Genomic DNA, 23372 nt, shown 5'->3' with positions numbered 1-23372 from the left:
ATCTGATGAAGGAGCATCGCTGGTGTTGTGTGATTTTTAACTTTGTATACCCCAGTCCAACACCGGCATCTCCGAATCAAGGGTAAACAGGATGGGACTCTAGTCTAGAAGCACACAAGGTGATCTTGTTGAATCATAGCAGATTCTCAAGGGGCTTGACAGGGTCAATGCTGAGAGGGTGCTCCCCCCTCATGGGAGGGTCGACGACCAGTGGGCACAGTCTCACAATAAAGGGAGGGGCCACTTGTGATTAGACACAGGCCCTTCGGCCCAATGAGTCCACACCGACCCTCCGAAGTGTAACCCAACCAGACCCAGTCCCCTACCCTATATTTACCCCTGACTAAAGCACCGAACATGATGGGGCAATTTAGCACGGCCAATCCCATCCTAACCTGCACATCCCTGGGCACTATGGGACAATTTAGCACGGCCAATCCACCCTAACCTGCACATCCCTGGGCACTATGGGACAATTTAGCACGGACAATCCACCCTAACCTGCTCATCCCTGGGCACTATGGGATAATTTAGCATGGCCAATCCACCCTAACCTGCACATCCCTGGGCACTATGGGACAATTTAGCATGGCCTATCCACCCTAACCTGCACATCCCTGGGCACTATGGGACAATTTAGCACGGCCAATCCACCCTAACCTGCACATCCCTGGGCACTATGGGACAATTTAGCACGGCCAATCCACCCTAACCTGCACATCCCTGGGCACTATGGGACAATTTAGCATGGCCAATCCACCCTAACCTGCACATCCCTGGGCACTATGGGACAATTTTGCACAGCCAATCCACCCTAACCTGCACATCCCTGGGCACTATGGGACAATTTAGCACGGCCAATCCACCCTAACCTGCACATCTTTGGACTGTAGGAGGAAACCCCACATAGACAGTCGCCTGAGGCTAGAATCGAACCTGGGTCCCTGGCGCTGTGGGGCAGCAGTGCTAACCACTGAGCCACTGTGCTGCCCCAAAGATGTGGAGGAATGTCCTCTCCCAGAGGGATTTTGGGACTCATTGCCACAGCGAGCTGTGGGAGTCGAACCAACGAGTATATTCAAGGCTGTGATAGATTGGTGATCAGTCAGGGAATCAAGGGTGACGGGGAAGGGCAGGAATATCGGATCAGCTGCCATCCTATTGAATGGCTGAGGAGGGGCGGAATGGCCTGCTCCTTTCCTTTCTCTTAGAATTCCCTGTTGGTCATCAGAATCCTTTGGTCCTGTGGTATACATTGATATTGGGCATTCCTGCCTTTCAAACAAGAACAGCAATTGATAGAAAAACTCAGCAGGTCTGGCAGCATCTGCGGAGAGAGAAAGCAGAGTTCTCGAGTGACCCTTCCTCTGAACTGATTGCCGCTCGGAAAATGTTGGCATATATGCAGACGCTGGGGTGGGAGGGAGGAGTAAACAACAGGTAGGTATGGTGCCCATAGAGAGAGAGAGAGAACAGCACTAGGGCAGACAGAGGACTGGGTGAAGGGCACACAGGGGCATGAATAACTCCTCATGGGCACCGTTAGTGACTGATAATACATTGGTTGCGGTAACAGCCCTTGTGAGGGCTGTGTGAGAGAGCGTGAGTGTGTGTCGGTGTGTGAGGGAGTGTGTGTGTGAGAGAGTCTTTGAGGGCTGTGTGTTTGTGTGTGTATGGGGGGGGGTGAGTGTGTATGTGCGTGTGTGTTGTGTGGTGAGTGTGTGTGTCCCTGGGTCTCTCTCTTTCTCTCTCTCTGTCCCTCAGTCTCTCTCTCTCTCTCACTCTCTCTTTCTCTGTCTCTCCCTGGGTCTCTCTCTCTCTCGCTCTCTATCTGTCACTGAGTCTCTCTCTCTCTCTCCCTGGGTCCCTCTTTCTCTCTCTCTCTCCCTGGGTCCCTCTCTCTCTCTCTCTCTCTCTCTCCCTGGGTCTCTCTCTCTCTCTCTGTCTCTCCCTGGGTCCCTCTCTCTCTCTCTCTCTCCTCTCTCTCTCTCTCCCTCTCTCTCTCTCTCGCTCGCTGTGAGAGTTTCTCTGGAACCTGCTGTGCTTTCTGATCTGATGCTAACTGGGACCCTCTGAGTGATTTTGTGCTCCCTCCCTCCCTCCCTCCCTCAGGTGCTGAAGGACCTGCCCTGCATTGAGGGCCGTCCGGGAGCCTCCCTATCGCCCCTGGACTTTGACGAGCTGGAGAGGGAGCTACGGGCCAGGCACGTGGACGAGATCACGCCAGAGGACATCATGTCAGCCGCCATGTATCCCAAAGTCTTCGATGACTTCAAGGACTTCACCGCTCAGTTTGGACCCGTCGAGTGCCTCAACACTCGCCTCTTCTTAGAGGGACCCAAAATCGCCGAGGTGTTCCAGGTGAGGGACCAACAACAACAGAGCCAGCAGCCCTGAGGCCATTCAGCCCCACTGGCTCTGAGCTAGACACAGCCGCCTGCAACTCTTTTTCTCATTGGTTCATGGGATGTGGGCTGGGCCAGTATTTTAGTTACTCAAGAGGGCAGAATTCCCAATTGGATTTAGAGTTGGACAGCACGGAAACAGACCCTTCGGCCCGTCTCGTCCAGATATCCTACATCAACCTAGGCCCATTTGCCAGCATTTGGCCCATATCCACTCCCGCCTCACCAACCCCTTCCTGTTCATACACCCAGTGGAGAAAGTGGGGACTGCAGATGCTGGAGATCAGAGTCCAAGCGTGTGGTGCTGGAAAAACACAGCTGCATCCGAGGAGCAGGAGAATTGACGTTTCGGGCATAAGCCATTCATCAGGAATGTGGGAGTAAGGTGGGGCTGAGAGATAAATGAGAGGGTGGGGCTGGGGGTGAGGTAGCTGGGGAAGCGATAGGTCAATGCAGGTGGGGGGTTGGGATGATGGTGGTAGGTAGCAGAGGGTGGAGGTGGGAAGGAAGGTGGACAGGTAGGACAGTTGAAGAGGGCAGAGGGGGCATTGGAGGGTTGGATCTGCTGGGGGGGTGGACGAGGGGAGATGAGGGAGCTGATGAAGTTGCTGTTGATGCCGTGTGATTGGAGGGTCCCAAGGCAGAAGACGAGGCGTCTGTCCTCCAGGTGTCAGGGGGTGGTGAGGGTTTGGCGGTGGAGGACTAGTGTGTCCTTGGCGGAGGGGGGGAGGGGGACTTGAGGTGGTCGGCCAAATGGCGGTGGGGTTGTTTGGTGCGTGTGTCCCAGAGACGTTCCTTGAGACGTTCCGCCAGTTGGCGTCACGTCTGCCCAATGTGGAGGAGACCTCATCGAGAGCAACGGACACAGTCGGTGAGGTGTGGAAGGATCCTTTGGGGCCTTGGATGGAGGGATGGGAGGAGGCATCACTGGTTTCCTCATCTCCCCTCCCCCCACCTCCTCCCTGATCCAACTGTCCAACTCCCCCCCCACCCCCGTCCTCTTTAACTGTCCGACCTGTCCATCTTCCTTCCCAGCTCTGTGCTCCACCCTCCACTCCGACCAATCATCACCACCCACCACCTGAATCGACCTATCGCCTTGCCAGCTTCCTCACCCCCGCCACCCAGCTCCCAATTGACCTCTCAGCCCCACCCCCCACTTCCCCCCACATTCCTGATGAAAGGCTGATGCCCGAAACGTCGACTGTCCTGCTCCTCGGATGTTGCCTGACCGGCTGTGCTTTTCCAGCAACACACTCTTCAACTCTCTCCACGTACCCATCCAGATGCCTCTTAAATGTTGTCATTGGACCAGCCTCCACCACATCCTCTGGCAGCACATTCCACATGTGTCCCACCCTCTGCGTGTAAAAGTTGTCCCTTTTCCCATCTCACCACAATTCCCGGGACTCAGGGATTGCAGTGGACAGCTCGTGTGAAGATGTGAAAACATTGAATTCAGGGCATGGTGCTGGGAGAGTAAACTTGGAACAGCTCTGCATCAGAACGGCCTGTTCAGAGAGTAAAGCTCCAGAATGGGAACGCATCTTCGAGGAGGCTGGGGACGGAACTGGCAGGAAAACCCACAGACAGTTAGCACACACAACAAAGTAAGCACAAGTTATATTTTCCCACCCTCTCCAGACTTGTCGTCACGTGTTGGAGCCACGCACAGGGTAGTAACTCACAGAGTCCAGAAGAGGGACCATTACTCTGTATCTAACCCCATGCTGTCCCTGTCCTGGGGAGGGTTTGATGGGGGACAGTGTAGAGTGAGCTTTACTCTGTATCTAACCCTGTGCTGTCCCTGTCCTGGGGAGTGTTTGATGGGGGACAGTGTAGAGAGAGTTTTACTCTGTATCTAACCCCGTGCTGTCCCTGTCCTGGGGAGTGTCTGATGGGGGGACAGTGTAGAGAGAACTTTACTCTGTATCTAACCCCGTACTGTCCTTGTCCTGGGGAGAGATTGATGGGGGGGGACAGTGTAGAGGGAGCTTTACTCTGTATCTAACCCCATTCTGTCCCTGTCCTGGGGAGTATTTGCTGCGGGACAGTGTAGAGGGAGCTTTACTCTGTATCTAACCCCGTGCTGTCCTTGTCCTGGGGAGTGTCTGATGGGGGGGGGACAGTGTAGAGAGAACTTTACTCTGTATCTAACCCCGTTCTGTCCTTGTCCTGGGGAGTGTCTGATGGGGGGGGGACAGTGTAGAGAGAACTTTACTCTGTATCTAACCCCGTACTGTCCCTGTCCTGGGGAGTGTTTGATGGGGGGACAGTGTAGAGAGAGCTTTACTCTGTATCTAACCCCGTGCTGTCCCTGTCCTGGGGAGTGTTTGATGGGGGACAGTGTAGAGGGAGCTTCACTCTGTATCTAACCCAGTGCTGTCCCGGTCCTGGGAAGTGTTTGATGGGGTCAGTGTAGAGGGAGCTTTACTCTGTATCTAACCCCGTGCTGTCCTTGTCCTGGCAACTGTTTGATGGGGGGGGAACAGTGTAGAGGAAGCTTTACTCTGTATCTAACCCAGTGCTGTCCCTGTCCTGGTGAGTGTTTGATGGGGTCAGTGTAGAGGGAGCTTTACTCTGTATCTAACCCCGTGCTGTCCTTGTCCTGGCGAGTGTTTGATAGGAGACAGTGTAGAGGGGGTTTTACTCTGTATCTAACCCTGTGCTGTCCCTGTCCTGGGGAGTGTTTGATGGGGGACAGTGTAGAGGGAGCTTCACTCTGTATCTAACCCAGTGCTGTCCCAGTCCTGGGAAGTGTTTGATGGGGTCAGTGTAGAGTGAGCTTTACTCTGTATCTAACCCCGTGCTGTCCCGGTCCTGGGAAGTGTTTGATGGGGTCAGTGTAGAGGGAGCTTTACTCTGTATCTAACCCCGTGCTGTCCTTGTCCTGGCAACTGTTTGATGGGGGGAACAGTGTAGAGGAAGCTTTACTCTGTATCTAACTCCATGCTGTCCCTGTCCTGGGAGTGTTTGATAGGAGACAGTGTAGAGGGGATTTTACTCTATATCTAACCCTGTGCTGTCCCTGTCCTGGGGAGTGTTTGATGGGGGACAGTGTAGAGGGAGCTTCACTCTGTATCTAACCCAGTGCTGTCCCAGTCCTGGGAAGTGTTTGATGGGGTCAGTGTAGAGTGAGCTTTACTCTGTATCTAACCCCGTGCTGTCCCTGTCCTGGGGAGTGTTTGATGGGAGGGACAGTGTAGAGAGAGCTTTACTCTGTATCTAACCCTGTGCTGTCCCTGTCCTGGGGAGTGTTTGATGGGGGGGACAGCGTAGAGTGAGCTTTACTCTGTATCTAACCCCGGGCTGTCCTTGTCCTGGGGAGTGTTTGATGGGGTCAGTGTAGAGGGAGCTTTACTCTGTATTTAACCCCGTGCTGTCCCTGTCCTGGGGAGGGTTTGATGCGGGACAGTGTAGAGGGAGCTTTACTCTGTATCTAACCCCGTACTGAGGGTGAGACGACTTTAAGAGTGTTGACCTGCTCACTGGATTGAGGGATCCAGGATTGAAGTTCCTTTGGCCGTCTGACAATCACCTATCGCTCTGGAAGACAGTCAAGCGACCAATTGAAGGAGGAGAAATTGAGTATTCATGAAGCACCTCATTAAAGCTAAGATTTTGATGTCATTAGCAAGAGCAGTCTGGGACTGTCGTCGACACCAGTTAGAGTGAGTGATATGTTTATTTAGAATGTGCTTTCATGTCTTATCCAATTTAAAATAAAGTCATCAGCCTCCATCTCTCTGAGCCCTTGCTCATGTGAAATGGGTGCTGTATCCATTGCCCATTCTTGCCCCCCTCCCCTTGAGAAGGATGGGGATGAGCAGCCATCTTGAACCGCTGCAGTCCGTGTGCTGTGGGTCGACCCACAATGCCCCGGGGCAGAGAGTTCCAGGGTTCTGACCCAGCGACAGTGAAGGAACATCCGACTTATTTCCAAGTCGGGATGGGGAGTGGCTCGGAGGGGAGGTTGCAGGGGCCAGGTGGGGAATATCTCCACACCCTCCCGACTTGTGCCTTGCAGACAGGTTTTGGGGAGTCAGCAGGGGAGTTTCTTCCCGCAGTATTCCCAGCCTCTGACCTGCTCCTGCAGCCACTGTGTTCATGTGGAGACTCCACGTGGAGATTGTCTCTTATTGGAGATCGTCATTGCATTGTGTGGTGTGGGTGTGCTGGTTGCCACAAATCCTCAACAATAAACTGACTATCAGTTGTCAGTATGCCAACAGGGGCAGTGGCATGGTGGCTCAGTGGTTAGCACTGCTGCCTCACAGCACCAGGGAACCAGGTTCGATTCCAGCCTCTAGCGACTGTCTGTGTGGAGTTTGCACATTCTCCCCCGTGTCTGTGTGGGGTTTCCCCCAGCTGCTCCGCATTCCTCCCACAGTCCAAACATGTGCAGGTTAGGGTGGATTGGCCGTGCCAAATTGTCCCATAGTGTCCAGGGATGTGCAGGTTAGGGTGGATTGGCCGCGCTAAATTGTCCCATAGTGTCCAGGGATGTGCAGGTTAGGGTGGATTGGCCGCGCTAAATTGTCCCATAGTGCCCAGGGATGTGCAGGTTAGAGTGGATTGGCCGTGCTAAATTGTCCCATAGTGCCCAGGGATGTGCAGGTTAGGGTGGATTGGCCATGCTAAATTGTCCCATAGTGCCCAGGGATGTACAGGTTAGGGTGGATTGGCCGTGCTAAATTGTCCCATAGTGCTCAGGGATGTACAGGTTAGGGTGGATTGGCCGTGCTAAATTGCCCCATAGTGCTCAGGGATGTACAGGTTAGGGTGGATTGGCCGTGCCAAATTGTCCCATAGTGTCCAGGGATGCGCAGGTTAGAGTGGATTGGCCGTGCTAAATTGTCCCATAGTGCTCAGGGATGTACAGGTTAGGGTGGATTGGCCGTGCTAAATTGCCCCATAGTGCTCAGGGATGTGCAGGTTAGGGTGGATTGGCCATGCTAAATTGTCCCATAGTGCCCAGGGATGTACAGGTTAGGGTGGATTGGCCGTGCCAAATTGTCCCATAGTGCCCAGGGATGTGCAGGATAGGGTGGATTGGCCGTGCTAAATTGCCCCATAGTGCCCAGGAATGTGCAGGTTAGGGTGGATTGGCCGTGCTAAATTGTCCCATAGTGCCCAGGGATGTGCAGGTTAGGGTGGATTGGCCGTGCTAAATTGTCCCATAGTGCCCAGGGATGTGCAGGTTAGGGTGGATTGGCCGTGCTAAATTGTCCCATAGTGCCCAGGGATGTGCAGGTTAGGGTGGATTGGCCGTGTTAAATTGTCCCATAGTGTCCAGGGATGTGCAGGTTAGGGTGGATTGGCCATGTTAAATTGTCCCATAGTGCCCAGGGATGTGCAGGTTAGGGTGGATTGGCCGTGCTAAATTGTCCCATAGTGCCCAGGGATGTGCAGGTTAGGGTGGATTGGCCGTGTTAAATTGTCCCATAGTGTCCAGGGATGTGCAGGTTAGGGTGGATTGGACGTGCTAAATTGTCCCATAGTGTCCAGGGATGTGCAGGTTAGGGTGGATTGGCCGTGTTAAATTGTACCATAGTGCCCAGGGATGTGCAGGTTAGGGTGGATTGGCCATGCTAAATTGCCCCATAGTGCCCAGGGATGTGCAGGTTAGGGTGGATTGGACGTGCTAAATTGTCCCATAGTGCCCAGGGATGTGCAGGTTAGGGTGGATTGGCCATGCTAAATTGCCCCATAGTGCCCAGGGATGTGCAGGTTAGGGTGGATTGGCCGTGTTAAATTGTCCCATAGTGCCCAGGGATGTGCAGGTTAGGGTGAATTGGCCGTGCTAAATTGCCCCATAGTGTCCAGGGATGTGCAGGTTAGGGTGGATTGGCCGTGTTAAATTGTCCCATAGTGCCCAGGGATGTGCAGGTTAGGGTGAATTGGCCGTGCTAAATTGCCCCATAGTGTCCAGGGATGTGCAGGTTAGGGTGGATTGGCCGTGTTAAATTGTCCCATAGTGCCCAGGGATGTGCAGGTTAGGGTGGATTGGCCGTGCTAAATTGTCCCATAGTGCCCACGAATGTGCAGGTTAGGGTGGATTGGCCGTGTTAAATTGTCCCATAGTGCCCAGAGATGTGCAGGTTAGGGTGGATTGGCCGTGTTAAATTGTCCCATAGTGCCCAGGGATGTGCAGGTTAGGGTGGATTGGCCGTGTTAAATTGTCCCATAGTGCCCAGGGATGTGCAGGTTAGGGTGGATTGGCCGTGTTAAATTGTCCCATAGTGCCCAGGGATGTGCAGGTTAGGGTGGGTTGGCCATGTTAAATTGTCCATGTATCTGAATAGCAGAATTGACACCATTGTGAACAGAAAAAGGTATAAATCATGTAGCTTTTCCCCAGGATGGAGGAGTCTGAAACTCGACATCATAGACTGAAAGTGAGAGGGGAGAGATCGAAAGAGAGGTCATCCTTTGCACACCCAGGGTGGTCGAGTGTCTGGAACTGACTGGCATGGGTCGTGTTGGAGTCCAACAGTGTGACGCTGGAAAAGCACAGCCGGTCAGGCAGCATCCGAGGAGCAGGAGAGTCGACACATTCCTGAAGAAGGGCTTATGCCCGAAACATTGACTCTCCTGCTCCTCGGATGCTGCCTGACCTGCTGTGCTTTTCCAGCGGTCTCGACGCTGATCTCCAGCATCTGCAGTCCCCACTTTCTCCTGCAGGTGGTGGTGGAGGTGAGGGAAATTCTGTCACTTGAAGAAACATTTGGACCAGGATGGGATCAAACGCAGTCAAGTGGGACTGGGCAGCATGGAAAGGTTGGGCCGAAGGGCCTGATTTCAAAGCTGTCGACCTCTATGACTCTTTAAAAAAAAAAGAAATGGGGTTGAAGTTGCGATTGTGGACAACGAGAAAGAGACTAGAGAGAGGAACAACGCCAAATTGGTGGAGAGATCGCCGTTAGGAGAGACAGCAGGTCACATCTGTCTGAGCACAGGAGCCGCACACCCAGGGAAGTGCAGGATACTCACAGCAGGTTGTTTGACGTGACCTTTCCTTTCCAGGTTGAGCTGGAGAGAGGGAAGACGCTCCACATTAAAGCCCTTGCGCTGGGAGACCTGAACATGGCCGGGCAGAGGGAAGTGTTCTTTGAGATGAATGGTCAACTTCGCTCAGTGCTGGTCAAGGACACTCAGGCTATGAAGGTGAGTGGGCCGCGCGGCGGGGGACGGGGGGTGGGGGGAATAGAGGCTCCGACACGCTCCTCTGAATGGAGGCGCTACTGCAGCTCAAACCGAGGGATGGAAGAACAGTGCCCAAGTCTGGACGGTGGGTGGCTCAGGGGGGAAAATGCAAGGGCTAGTGTTCCCACCTCCTTCCCGATGGAAGTGGCCGTGGGTTTGGAAGATGCTGCCTGAGGATCTTTGGTGAATTTCTGCAGGGCATCGTGTAGATGGCACACAGTGCTGCTACTGAGCGTCGGGGATGGAGGGAGGGGGGTGTTGAGCGGGGGCTGCTTTGTCCTGGAGTGTTGGAGCTGCCCCCCCCCCCCTCTCCCCCTCCAATCCTCACCCTCCTGACCTGTTGATGGTGGACCGGTTCTGAGGAGGGGAGTTACTCACCGCAGTATTCCCAGTTTCTGACCCGGTGTTGTCGCCTGTGTTAATATGACGGATCCAGTTGAACATATGGTCAATGGTAAACCCCAGGATCTCGATAGAAGGGGAACTTATTGCAAGGGACGACAGGGATCAGGGGATGAAGCTGATTGGTTGCTGGAGAGGGAGAACCAACAGGATCCCACTTAAATCCAATCTGAGAGCGGCGATAGATACATTTTTGTCAAAGCTAAAGCTTTCAGCAATATGGGCCAAAGGCAGCTTTATGGAGTATATACATAGATCAGTCATTGTCGCATTGAGTAGGGGCTGGAGGGGGTTACGGAGATAGGGAGGGGCTAGAGAGGGTCACAGAGATAGGAAGGGGGTAGAGGGGGTTACAGAGATAGGGAGGGCGTGTAGGGGCCGGAGGGTAGGGAGGAGGTGTAGGGGCTGGAGGGGGTCACAGAGATAGGGAGGGGCTGGAGGGAGTTACAGAGATAGGGAGGGGCTGGAGGGGGTCAAAGAGATAGGGAGGGGCTGGAGGGGGTTACAGAGATAGGGAGGGCGTGTAGGGGCCGGAGGGTGTTACAGAGATAGGGAGGGGGAGTAGGGGCTGGAGGGTCACAGAGATAGGGAGGGGTTTAGGGGCTGGAGGGGTTTACAGAGATAGGGAGGGGGTGTAGGGGCTGGAGGGGGTGACAGAGATAGGGAGGGTGTGTAGGGGCTGGAGGGGGTGACAGAGATAGGGAGGGGGTGTAGGGGCTGTAGGAGGTTACAGGGATAGGGAGGGGGTGTAGGGGCTGGAGGGGGTGACAGATATAGGGAGGGGGTGTAGGGGCTGTAGGAGGTTACAGGGATAGGGAGGGGGCGTAGAGGCTGGAGGGGGTGACAGAGATAGGGAGGGGCTGTAGCGGCTGGAGGGGGTGACTGGGATAGGGAGGGGGTGTAGTGGCTGGAGGGGATGACAGAGACAGGGAGGGCGTGTAGGGCCTGGGGGCGTTTATAGAGATGAGGTTCTGAAAAGATTAGAAATCATGGATAAAGAATTTCCAAGCGGGCGGGAGGATATACCACTAATTGGCCAAATTCTGTTAGAATGATAGATTCAGTTAGAGGGGCTGAATGGCCTCCACCTGCCCTTGTATTCATGGCCTGTATTTGATTTTGCACTGTTGCACCAGGCGAGAGATATCCCACTCGCAGCGAGGAGCAGCCATCTGTGAGTGGTTGGTTTCAGTGTGTGTTTTACAGACAGTAATACCGTCCACAGGCAGTGTGTCCACAGGCAGTGTGTCCACAGGCAGTGTGTGCACAGGCAGTGTGTGCACAGGCAGGGACATGATGAGTGCTGAGGTGCTGGGGCTTGGAGCAGGTTCAAACCTCAGGCACAAAGACAGAGAAACAGAGAAACAGCTCACAGCGGGCTCTCCCTTCCCCAGGGAACAGGAGCACCACTGTCCTGGTGCTCCGCTGCCACCTGGTGCCCAACCATGGAACAGGCAGTTCTCCCCCCTTCCCCGGCGAAAGTGCATTGTCACTATCTACAGTCCAATGGGTCTCACTCTGGTCTGGAGTCCAGCTGGCAAAGTGAGAGAGTCCGCACTAAAACCACCATCAGAACAGCCCTCTCAGATGGTCAGTACTGAGGGAGTGCCGCACTGTCGGAGGGTCAGTGCTGAGGGAGTGCCGCACTGTCAGAGGGTCAGTGCTGAGGGAATGCCGCACTGTCGGAGGGTCAGTGCTGAGGGAATGCCGCACTGTCAGAGGGTCAGTACTGAGGGAGTGCCGCACTGTCAGAGGGTCAGTGCTGAGGGAATGCCGCACTGTCGGAGGGTCAGTGCTGAGGGAATGCCGCACTGTCAGAGGGTCAGTACTGAGGGAGTGCCGCACTGTTGGATGGTCAGTACTGGGGAGTGCCAAACTGTCGGAGGGTCAGTACTGAGGGAGTGCCGCACTGTCAGAGAGTCAGTGCTGAGGGAGTGCCGCACTGTCAGAGAGTCAGTGCTGAGGGAGTGCCGCACTGTCGGAGGGTCAGTACTGAGGGAGCGCCGCACTGTCGGAGGGTCAGTACTGAGGGAGTGCTGCACTGTCAGAGGGTCAGTACTGAGGGAGTGCCACACTGTCGGAGGGTCAGTGCTGAGGGAGTGCCGCACTGTCGGAGGGTCAGTACTGAGGGAGCGCCGCACTGTCGGAGGGTCAGTACTGAGGGAGTGCTGCACTGTCAGAGGGTCAGTACTGAGGGAGTGCCACACTGTCGGAGGGTCAGTGCTGAGGGAGTGCCGCACTGTCGGAGGGTCAGTACTGAGGGAGTACTGCACTGTCGGAGGGTCAGTACTGAGGGAGTGCTGCACTGTCAGAGGGTCAGTACTGAGGGAGTGCCACACTGTCGGAGGGTCAGTGCTGAGGGAGTGCCGCACTGTCGGAGGGTCACTACTGAGGGAGTACTGCACTGTCGGAGGGTCAGTACTGAGGGAGTGCTGCACTGTCGGAGGGTCACTACTGAGGGAGTACTGCACTGTCGGAGGGACAGTACTGAGGGAGTGCCGCACTGTCGGAGGGTCAGTACTGAGGGAGTGCTGCACTGTCGGAGGGTCACTACTGAGGGAGTACTGCACTGTCGGAGGGTCAGTACTGAGGGAGTGCCGCACTGTCGGAGGGTCAGTACTGAGGGAGCGCCGCACTGTCAGAGGGTCAGTACTGAGGGAGCGCCGCACTGTCGGAGGGTCAGTACTGAGGGAGTGCCGCACTGTCGGAGGGTCAGTACTGGGGAGTGCCGCACTGTCGGAGGGTCAGTACTGAGGGAGTGCTGCACTGTCAGAGGGTCAGTACTGAGGGAGTGCCACACTGTCGGAGGGTCAGTGCTGAGGGAGTGCCACACTGTCGGAGGGTCAGTACTGGGGAGTGCTGCACTGTCAGAGGGTCAGTGCTGAGGGAGTGCCACACTGTCAGAGGGTCAGTGCTGAGGGAGTGCCACACTGTCGGAGGGTCAGTGCTGAGGGAGTGCCGCACTGTCGGAGGGTCAGTGCTGAGGGAGTGCGCACTGTCAGAGGGTCAGTACTGAGGGAGTGCCGCACTGTCGGAGGGTCAGTGCTGAGGGAGTGCGCATTGTCAGAGGGTCAGTACTGAGGGAGTGCCACACTGTCAGAGGGTCAGTGCTGAGGGAGTGCCACACTGTCGGAGGGTCAGTACTGAGGGATTGCCGCACTGTCAGAGGGTCAGTGCTGAGGGAGTGCCACACTGTCAGAGGGTCAGTGCTGAGGGAGTGCCACACTGTCAGAGGGTCCGTGCTGAGGGAGTGCCACACTGTCAGAGGGTCAGTGCTGAGGGAGTGCTGCACTGTCAGAGGGTCAATACTGAGGGAACGCCGCACTGTCAGAGGGTCAGTGCTGAGGGAGTGCCACACTGTCAGAGGGTCAGTGCTGAGGGAGTGCCACACTGTCGGAGGGTCAGTGCTGAGGGAGTGCCACACTGTCAGAGGGTCAGTACTGAGGGATTGCCGCACTGTCAGAGGGTCAGTGCTGAGGGAGCGCCGCACTGTCGGAGGGTCAGTACTGAGGGAGTGCCACACTGTCGGAGGGTCAGTACTGGGGAGTGCCGCACTGTCGGAGGGTCAGTACTGAGGGAGTGCTGCACTGTCAGAGGGTCAGTACTGAGGGAGTGCCACACTGTCGGAGGGTCAGTGCTGAGGGAGTGCCACACTGTCGGAGGGTCAGTACTGGGGAGTGCCGCACTGTCAGAGGGTCAGTGCTGAGGGAGTGCCACACTGTCAGAGGGTCAGTGCTGAGGGAGTGCCACACTGTCGGAGGGTCAGTGCTGAGGGAGTGCCGCACTGTCGGAGGGTCAGTGCTGAGGGAGTGCGCACTGTCAGAGGGTCAGTACTGAGGGAGTGCCGCACTGTCGGAGGGTCAGTGCTGAGGGAGTGCGCATTGTCAGAGGGTCAGTACTGAGGGAGTGCCGCACTGTCAGAGGGTCAGTGCTGAGGGAGTGCCACACTGTCAGAGGGTCAGTGCTGAGGGATTGCCGCACTGTCAGAGGGTCAGTGCTGAGGGAGTGCCACACTGTCAGAGGGTCAGTGCTGAGGGAGTGCCACACTGTCAGAGGGTCAGTGCTGAGGGAGTGCTGCACTGTCAGAGGGTCAATACTGAGGGAACGCCGCACTGTCAGAGGGTCAGTGCTGAGGGAGTGCCACACTGTCAGAGGGTCAGTGCTGAGGGAGTCCCACACTGTCGGAGGGTCAGTGCTGAGGGAGTGCCACACTGTCAGAGGGTCAGTACTGAGGGATTGCCGCACTGTCAGAGGGTCAGTGCTGAGGGAGTGCCACACTGTCAGAGGGTCAGTGCTGAGGGAGTGCCACACTGTCGGAGGGTCAGTACTGAGGGATTGCCGCACTGTCAGAGGGTCAGTGCTGAGGGAGTGCCACACTGTCAGAGGGTCAGTGCTGAGGGAACGCCGCACTGTCAGAGGGTCAGTGCTGAGGGAGTGCCACACTGTCAGAGGGTCAGTACTGAGGGATTGCCACACTGTCAGAGGGTCCGTACTGAGGGAGTTTAGATTAGATTACTTACAGTATGGAAACAGGCCCTTCGGCCCAACAAGTCCACACCGCCCCGCCGAAGCGCAAACCACCCATACCCCTGCATTTACCCCTTACCTAACACTACGGGCAATTTAGCATGGCCAATTCACCTGACCTGCACATCTTTGGATTGTGGGAGGAAACCGGAGCACCCGGAGGAAACCCCACGCAGACACGGGCAGAACGTGCAAACTCCACACAGTCAGTCACCTGAGGCGGGAATTGAACCTGGGTCTCTGGCTCTGTGAGGCAGCAGTGCTAACCACTGTGCCACCGTGCCGCCCAGTTGGAGGGTCAGTACTGAGGGAATGCCGCACTATCAGAGGGTCAGTGCTGAGGGAGTGCCGCACTGTCGGAGGGTCAGTACTGAGGGAGCGCCGCACTGTCAGAGGGTCAGTACTGAGGGAGCGCCGCACTGTCGGAGGGTCAGTACTGAGGGAGTGCCGCACTGTCGGAGGGTCAGTACTGGGGAGTGCCGCACTGTCGGAGGGTCAGTACTGAGGGAGTGCTGCACTGTCAGAGGGTCAGTACTGAGGGAGTGCCACACTGTCGGAGGGTCAGTGCTGAGGGAGTGCCACACTGTCGGAGGGTCAGTACTGGGGAGTGCCGCACTGTCAGAGGGTCAGTGCTGAGGGAGTGCCACACTGTCAGAGGGTCAGTGCTGAGGGAGTGCCACACTGTCGGAGGGTCAGTGCTGAGGGAGTGCCGCACTGTCGGAGGGTCAGTGCTGAGGGAGTGCGCACTGTCAGAGGGTCAGTACTGAGGGAGTGCCGCACTGTCGGAGGGTTAGTGCTGAGGGAGTGCGCATTGTCAGAGGGTCAGTACTGAGGGAGTGCCACACTGTCAGAGGGTCAGTGCTGAGGGAGTGCCACACTGTCGGAGGGTCAGTACTGAGGGATTGCCGCACTGTCAGAGGGTCAGTGCTGAGGGAGTGCCACACTGTCAGAGGGTCAGTGCTGAGGGAGTGCCACACTGTCAGAGGGTCAGTGCTGAGGGAGTGCCACACTGTCAGAGGGTCAGTGCTGAGGGAGTGCTGCACTGTCAGAGGGTCAATACTGAGGGAACGCCACACTGTCGGAGGGTCAGTGCTGAGGGAGTGCCACACTGTCAGAGGGTCAGTACTGAGGGATTGCCGCACTGTCAGAGGGTCAGTGCTGAGGGAGCGCCGCACTGTCGGAGGGTCAGTACTGAGGGAGTGCCGCACTGTCGGAGGGTCAGTACTGGGGAGTGCCGCACTGTCGGAGGGTCAGTACTGAGGGAGTGCTGCACTGTCAGAGGGTCAGTACTGAGGGAGTGCCACACTGTCGGAGGGTCAGTGCTGAGGGAGTGCCACACTGTCGGAGGGTCAGTACTGGGGAGTGCCGCACTGTCAGAGGGTCAGTGCTGAGGGAGTGCCACACTGTCAGAGGGTCAGTGCTGAGGGAGTGCCACACTGTCGGAGGGTCAGTGCTGAGGGAGTGCCGCACTGTCGGAGGGTCAGTGCTGAGGGAGTGCGCACTGTCAGAGGGTCAGTACTGAGGGAGTGCCGCACTGTCGGAGGGTCAGTGCTGAGGGAGTGCGCATTGTCAGAGGGTCAGTACTGAGGGAGTGCCGCACTGTCAGAGGGTCAGTGCTGAGGGAGTGCCACACTGTCAGAGGGTCAGTGCTGAGGGATTGCCGCACTGTCAGAGGATGAGTGCTGAGGGAGTGCCACACTGTCAGAGGGTCAGTGCTGAGGGAGTGCCACACTGTCAGAGGGTCAGTGCTGAGGGAGTGCTGCACTGTCAGAGGGTCAATACTGAGGGAACGCCGCACTGTCAGAGGGTCAGTGCTGAGGGAGTGCCACACTGTCAGAGGGTCAGTGCTGAGGGAGTCCCACACTGTCGGAGGGTCAGTGCTGAGGGAGTGCCACACTGTCAGAGGGTCAGTACTGAGGGATTGCCGCACTGTCAGAGGGTCAGTGCTGAGGGAGTGCCACACTGTCAGAGGGTCAGTGCTGAGGGAGTGCCACACTGTCGGAGGGTCAGTACTGAGGGATTGCCGCACTGTCAGAGGGTCAGTGCTGAGGGAGTGCCACACTGTCAGAGGGTCAGTGCTGAGGGAACGCCGCACTGTCAGAGGGTCAGTGCTGAGGGAGTGCCACACTGTCAGAGGGTCAGTACTGAGGGATTGCCACACTGTCAGAGGGTCCGTACTGAGGGAGTTTAGATTAGATTACTTACAGTATGGAAACAGGCCCTTCGGCCCAACAAGTCCACACCGCCCCGCCGAAGCGCAAACCACCCATACCCCTGCATTTACCCCTTACCTAACACTACGGGCAATTTAGCATGGCCAATTCACCTGACCTGCACATCTTTGGATTGTGGGAGGAAACCGGAGCACCCGGAGGAAACCCCACGCAGACACGGGCAGAACGTGCAAACTCCACACAGTCAGTCACCTGAGGCGGGAATTGAACCTGGGTCTCTGGCTCTGTGAGGCAGCAGTGCTAACCACTGTGCCACCGTGCCGCCCAGTTGGAGGGTCAGTACTGAGGGAATGCCGCACTATCAGAGGGTCAGTGCTGAGGGAGTGCCGCACTGTCGGAGGGTCAGTACTGAGGGAGCGCCGCACTGTCAGAGGGTCAGTACTGAGGGAGCGCCGCACTGTCGGAGGGTCAGTACTGAGGGAGTGCCGCACTGTCGGAGGGTCAGTACTGGGGAGTGCCGCACTGTCGGAGGGTCAGTACTGAGGGAGTGCTGCACTGTCAGAGGGTCAGTACTGAGGGAGTGCCACACTGTCGGAGGGTCAGTGCTGAGGGAGTGCCACACTGTCGGAGGGTCAGTACTGGGGAGTGCCGCACTGTCAGAGGGTCAGTGCTGAGGGAGTGCCACACTGTCAGAGGGTCAGTGCTGAGGGAGTGCCGCACTGTCGGAGGGTCAGTACTGAGGGAGTGCCGCACTGTCAGAGGGTCAGTACTGGGGGAGTGCTGCACTGTCGGAGGATCAGTACTGAGGGAGTGCTGCACTGTCGGTGGGTCAATACTGAGGGAACGCCGCACTGTCGGAGGGTCAGGACTGAGGGAGTGCTGCACTGTCGGAGGGTCAGTGCTGAGGGAGTGCCGCACTGTCAGAGGGTCAGTGCTGAGGGAGTGCCGCACTGTCAGAGAGTCAGTACTGAGGGAGTGCTGCTCTGTCAGAGGGTCAGTACTGAGGGGGCACTGCACTGTCAGAGGGTCAGTACTGAAGGAGTGCTGCACTGTCAGAGGGTCAGTACTGAGGGAGTGCTGCTCTGTCAGAGGGTCAGTACTGAGGGGGCACTGCACTGTCTGAGGGTCAGTGCTGAGGGAGTGCCGCACTGTCGGAGGGTCAGTACTGAGGGAGTGCCGCACTGTCAGAGGGTCAGCACTAAGGGAGTGCCTCACTGTCGGAGGGTCAGTGCTGAGGGAATGCCGCACTGTCAGAGGGTCAGTACTGAGGAAGTGCTGTGTTGTCAGAGGGTCAGTACTGAGGGAGTGCCGCACTGTCGGAGGGTCAGTGCTGAGGGAGTGCTGCACAGTTGGAGGGTCAGTACTGAGGGAGTGCTGCACTGTCAGAGGGTCAGTGGTGAGGGAGTGCCGCACTGTCAGAGGGTCAGTACTGAGGGAGTGCTGCTCTGTCAGAGGGTCAGTGCTGAGGGAACGCCGCACTGTCGGAGGGTCAGTACTGAGGGGGCACTGCACTGTCTGAGGGTCAGCACTGAGGGAGTGCCGCACTGTCAGAGGGTCAGCACTGAGGGAGTGCCACACTGTCAGAGGGTCAGTGCTGAGGGAGTGCCACACTGTCGGAGGGTCAGTGCTGAGGGAGTGCCGCACTGTCGGAGGGTCAGTGCTGAGGGAGTGCGCACTGTCAGAGGGTCAGTACTGAGGGAGTGCCGCACTGTCGGAGGGTTAGTGCTGAGGGAGTGCGCATTGTCAGAGGGTCAGTACTGAGGGAGTGCCACACTGTCAGAGGGTCAGTGCTGAGGGAGTGCCACACTGTCGGAGGGTCAGTACTGAGGGATTGCCGCACTGTCAGAGGGTCAGTGCTGAGGGAGTGCCACACTGTCAGAGGGTCAGTGCTGAGGGAGTGCCACACTGTCAGAGGGTCAGTGCTGAGGGAGTGCCACACTGTCAGAGGGTCAGTGCTGAGGGAGTGCTGCACTGTCAGAGGGTCAATACTGAGGGAACGCCACACTGTCGGAGGGTCAGTGCTGAGGGAGTGCCACACTGTCAGAGGGTCAGTACTGAGGGATTGCCGCACTGTCAGAGGGTCAGTGCTGAGGGAGCGCCGCACTGTCGGAGGGTCAGTACTGAGGGAGTGCCGCACTGTCGGAGGGTCAGTACTGGGGAGTGCCGCACTGTCGGAGGGTCAGTACTGAGGGAGTGCTGCACTGTCAGAGGGTCAGTACTGAGGGAGTGCCACACTGTCGGAGGGTCAGTGCTGAGGGAGTGCCACACTGTCGGAGGGTCAGTACTGGGGAGTGCCGCACTGTCAGAGGGTCAGTGCTGAGGGAGTGCCACACTGTCAGAGGGTCAGTGCTGAGGGAGTGCCACACTGTCGGAGGGTCAGTGCTGAGGGAGTGCCGCACTGTCGGAGGGTCAGTGCTGAGGGAGTGCGCACTGTCAGAGGGTCAGTACTGAGGGAGTGCCGCACTGTCGGAGGGTCAGTGCTGAGGGAGTGCGCATTGTCAGAGGGTCAGTACTGAGGGAGTGCCGCACTGTCAGAGGGTCAGTGCTGAGGGAGTGCCACACTGTCAGAGGGTCAGTGCTGAGGGATTGCCGCACTGTCAGAGGGTCAGTGCTGAGGGAGTGCCACACTGTCAGAGGGTCAGTGCTGAGGGAGTGCCACACTGTCAGAGGGTCAGTGCTGAGGGAGTGCTGCACTGTCAGAGGGTCAATACTGAGGGAACGCCGCACTGTCAGAGGGTCAGTGCTGAGGGAGTGCCACACTGTCAGAGGGTCAGTGCTGAGGGAGTCCCACACTGTCGGAGGGTCAGTGCTGAGGGAGTGCCACACTGTCAGAGGGTCAGTACTGAGGGATTGCCGCACTGTCAGAGGGTCAGTGCTGAGGGAGTGCCACACTGTCAGAGGGTCAGTGCTGAGGGAGTGCCACACTGTCGGAGGGTCAGTACTGAGGGATTGCCGCACTGTCAGAGGGTCAGTGCTGAGGGAGTGCCACACTGTCAGAGGTTCAGTGCTGAGGGAACGCCGCACTGTCAGAGGGTCAGTGCTGAGGGAGTGCCACACTGTCAGAGGGTCAGTACTGAGGGATTGCCACACTGTCAGAGGGTCCGTACTGAGGGAGTTTAGATTAGATTACTTACAGTATGGAAACAGGCCCTTCGGCCCAACAAGTCCACACCGCCCCGCCGAAGCGCAAACCACCCATACCCCTGCATTTACCCCTTACCTAACACTACGGGCAATTTAGCATGGCCAATTCACCTGACCTGCACATCTTTGGATTGTGGGAGGAAACCGGAGCACCCGGAGGAAACCCCACGCAGACACGGGCAGAACGTGCAAACTCCACACAGTCAGTCACCTGAGGCGGGAATTGAACCTGGGTCTCTGGCTCTGTGAGGCAGCAGTGCTAACCACTGTGCCACCGTGCCGCCCAGTTGGAGGGTCAGTACTGAGGGAATGCCGCACTATCAGAGGGTCAGTGCTGAGGGAGTGCCGCACTGTCGGAGGGTCAGTACTGAGGGAGTGCTGCACTGTCAGAGGGTCAGTACTGAGGGAGTGCCACACTGTCGGAGGGTCAGTGCTGAGGGAGTGCCACACTGTCGGAGGGTCAGTACTGGGGAGTGCTGCACTGTCAGAGGGTCAGTGCTGAGGGAGTGCCACACTGTCAGAGGGTCAGTGCTGAGGGAGTGCCACACTGTCGGAGGGTCAGTGCTGAGGGAGTGCCGCACTGTCGGAGGGTCAGTGCTGAGGGAGTGCGCACTGTCAGAGGGTCAGTACTGAGGGAGTGCCGCACTGTCGGAGGGTCAGTGCTGAGGGAGTGCGCATTGTCAGAGGGTCAGTACTGAGGGAGTGCCACACTGTCAGAGGGTCAGTGCTGAGGGAGTGCCACACTGTCGGAGGGTCAGTACTGAGGGATTGCCGCACTGTCAGAGGGTCAGTGCTGAGGGAGTGCCACACTGTCAGAGGGTCAGTGCTGAGGGAGTGCCACACTGTCAGAGGGTCCGTGCTGAGGGAGTGCCACACTGTCAGAGGGTCAGTGCTGAGGGAGTGCTGCACTGTCAGAGGGTCAATACTGAGGGAACGCCGCACTGTCAGAGGGTCAGTGCTGAGGGAGTGCCACACTGTCAGAGGGTCAGTGCTGAGGGAGTGCCACACTGTCGGAGGGTCAGTGCTGAGGGAGTGCCACACTGTCAGAGGGTCAGTACTGAGGGATTGCCGCACTGTCAGAGGGTCAGTGCTGAGGGAGCGCCGCACTGTCGGAGGGTCAGTACTGAGGGAGTGCCACACTGTCGGAGGGTCAGTACTGGGGAGTGCCGCACTGTCGGAGGGTCAGTACTGAGGGAGTGCTGCACTGTCAGAGGGTCAGTACTGAGGGAGTGCCACACTGTCGGAGGGTCAGTGCTGAGGGAGTGCCACACTGTCGGAGGGTCAGTACTGGGGAGTGCCGCACTGTCAGAGGGTCAGTGCTGAGGGAGTGCCACACTGTCAGAGGGTCAGTGCTGAGGGAGTGCCACACTGTCGGAGGGTCAGTGCTGAGGGAGTGCCGCACTGTCGGAGGGTCAGTGCTGAGGGAGTGCGCACTGTCAGAGGGTCAGTACTGAGGGAGTGCCGCACTGTCGGAGGGTCAGTGCTGAGGGAGTGCGCATTGTCAGAGGGTCAGTACTGAGGGAGTGCCGCACTGTCAGAGGGTCAGTGCTGAGGGAGTGCCACACTGTCAGAGGGTCAGTGCTGAGGGATTGCCGCACTGTCAGAGGGTCAGTGCTGAGGGAGTGCCACACTGTCAGAGGGTCAGTGCTGAGGGAGTGCCACACTGTCAGAGGGTCAGTGCTGAGGGAGTGCTGCACTGTCAGAGGGTCAATACTGAGGGAACGCCGCACTGTCAGAGGGTCAGTGCTGAGGGAGTGCCACACTGTCAGAGGGTCAGTGCTGAGGGAGTCCCACACTGTCGGAGGGTCAGTGCTGAGGGAGTGCCACACTGTCAGAGGGTCAGTACTGAGGGATTGCCGCACTGTCAGAGGGTCAGTGCTGAGGGAGTGCCACACTGTCAGAGGGTCAGTGCTGAGGGAGTGCCACACTGTCGGAGGGTCAGTACTGAGGGATTGCCGCACTGTCAGAGGGTCAGTGCTGAGGGAGTGCCACACTGTCAGAGGGTCAGTGCTGAGGGAACGCCGCACTGTCAGAGGGTCAGTGCTGAGGGAGTGCCACACTGTCAGAGGGTCAGTACTGAGGGATTGCCACACTGTCAGAGGGTCCGTACTGAGGGAGTTTAGATTAGATTACTTACAGTATGGAAACAGGCCCTTCGGCCCAACAAGTCCACACCGCCCCGCCGAAGCGCAAACCACCCATACCCCTGCATTTACCCCTTACCTAACACTACGGGCAATTTAGCATGGCCAATTCACCTGACCTGCACATCTTTGGATTGTGGGAGGAAACCGGAGCACCCGGAGGAAACCCCACGCAGACATGGGCAGAACGTGCAAACTCCACACAGTCAGTCACCTGAGGCGGGAATTGAACCTGGGTCTCTGGCTCTGTGAGGCAGCAGTGCTAACCACTGTGCCACCGTGCCGCCCAGTTGGAGGGTCAGTACTGAGGGAATGCCGCACTATCAGAGGGTCAGTGCTGAGGGAGTGCCGCACTGTCGGAGGGTCAGTACTGAGGGAGCGCCGCACTGTCAGAGGGTCAGTACTGAGGGAGCGCCGCACTGTCGGAGGGTCAGTACTGAGGGAGTGCCGCACTGTCGGAGGGTCAGTACTGGGGAGTGCCGCACTGTCGGAGGGTCAGTACTGAGGGAGTGCTGCACTGTCAGAGGGTCAGTACTGAGGGAGTGCCACACTGTCGGAGGGTCAGTGCTGAGGGAGTGCCACACTGTCGGAGGGTCAGTACTGGGGAGTGCCGCACTGTCAGAGGGTCAGTGCTGAGGGAGTGCCACACTGTCAGAGGGTCAGTGCTGAGGGAGTGCCACACTGTCGGAGGGTCAGTGCTGAGGGAGTGCCGCACTGTCGGAGGGTCAGTGCTGAGGGAGTGCGCACTGTCAGAGGGTCAGTACTGAGGGAGTGCCGCACTGTCGGAGGGTTAGTGCTGAGGGAGTGCGCATTGTCAGAGGGTCAGTACTGAGGGAGTGCCACACTGTCAGAGGGTCAGTGCTGAGGGAGTGCCACACTGTCGGAGGGTCAGTACTGAGGGATTGCCGCACTGTCAGAGGGTCAGTGCTGAGGGAGTGCCACACTGTCAGAGGGTCAGTGCTGAGGGAGTGCCACACTGTCAGAGGGTCAGTGCTGAGGGAGTGCCACACTGTCAGAGGGTCAGTGCTGAGGGAGTGCTGCACTGTCAGAGGGTCAATACTGAGGGAACGCCACACTGTCGGAGGGTCAGTGCTGAGGGAGTGCCACACTGTCAGAGGGTCAGTACTGAGGGATTGCCGCACTGTCAGAGGGTCAGTGCTGAGGGAGCGCCGCACTGTCGGAGGGTCAGTACTGAGGGAGTGCCGCACTGTCGGAGGGTCAGTACTGGGGAGTGCCGCACTGTCGGAGGGTCAGTACTGAGGGAGTGCTGCACTGTCAGAGGGTCAGTACTGAGGGAGTGCCACACTGTCGGAGGGTCAGTGCTGAGGGAGTGCCACACTGTCGGAGGGTCAGTACTGGGGAGTGCCGCA

The 23372-nt window shown here is 57.5% G+C and overlaps 1 protein-coding gene across 3 annotated transcripts in view; it reads left to right on the top strand.

Annotated features, from left to right (window-relative positions):
• LOC122543886 (pyruvate carboxylase, mitochondrial-like) overlaps positions 1-23372 on the top strand; it is a 931966-nt gene that overhangs the window by 887604 nt on the left and 20990 nt on the right. For all 3 annotated transcript variants that reach the window (XM_087983758.1, XM_087983759.1, XM_087983757.1), the window contains 2 exons: positions 2113-2361; positions 9432-9572. In XM_087983758.1, the coding sequence (XP_087839884.1) occupies positions 2113-2361; positions 9432-9572 (390 nt within the window). The remainder of the gene's footprint in view (positions 1-2112; positions 2362-9431; positions 9573-23372) is intronic.

Source organism: Chiloscyllium plagiosum, unplaced genomic scaffold, assembly GCF_037043375.1.
Source record: "Chiloscyllium plagiosum isolate Xiang-an unplaced genomic scaffold, Cpla_swu_hap1 HiC_scaffold_46, whole genome shotgun sequence".
NCBI lineage: Eukaryota > Metazoa > Chordata > Chondrichthyes > Orectolobiformes > Hemiscylliidae > Chiloscyllium > Chiloscyllium plagiosum.
This window is presented reverse-complemented; position numbering and strand designations above follow the sequence as displayed.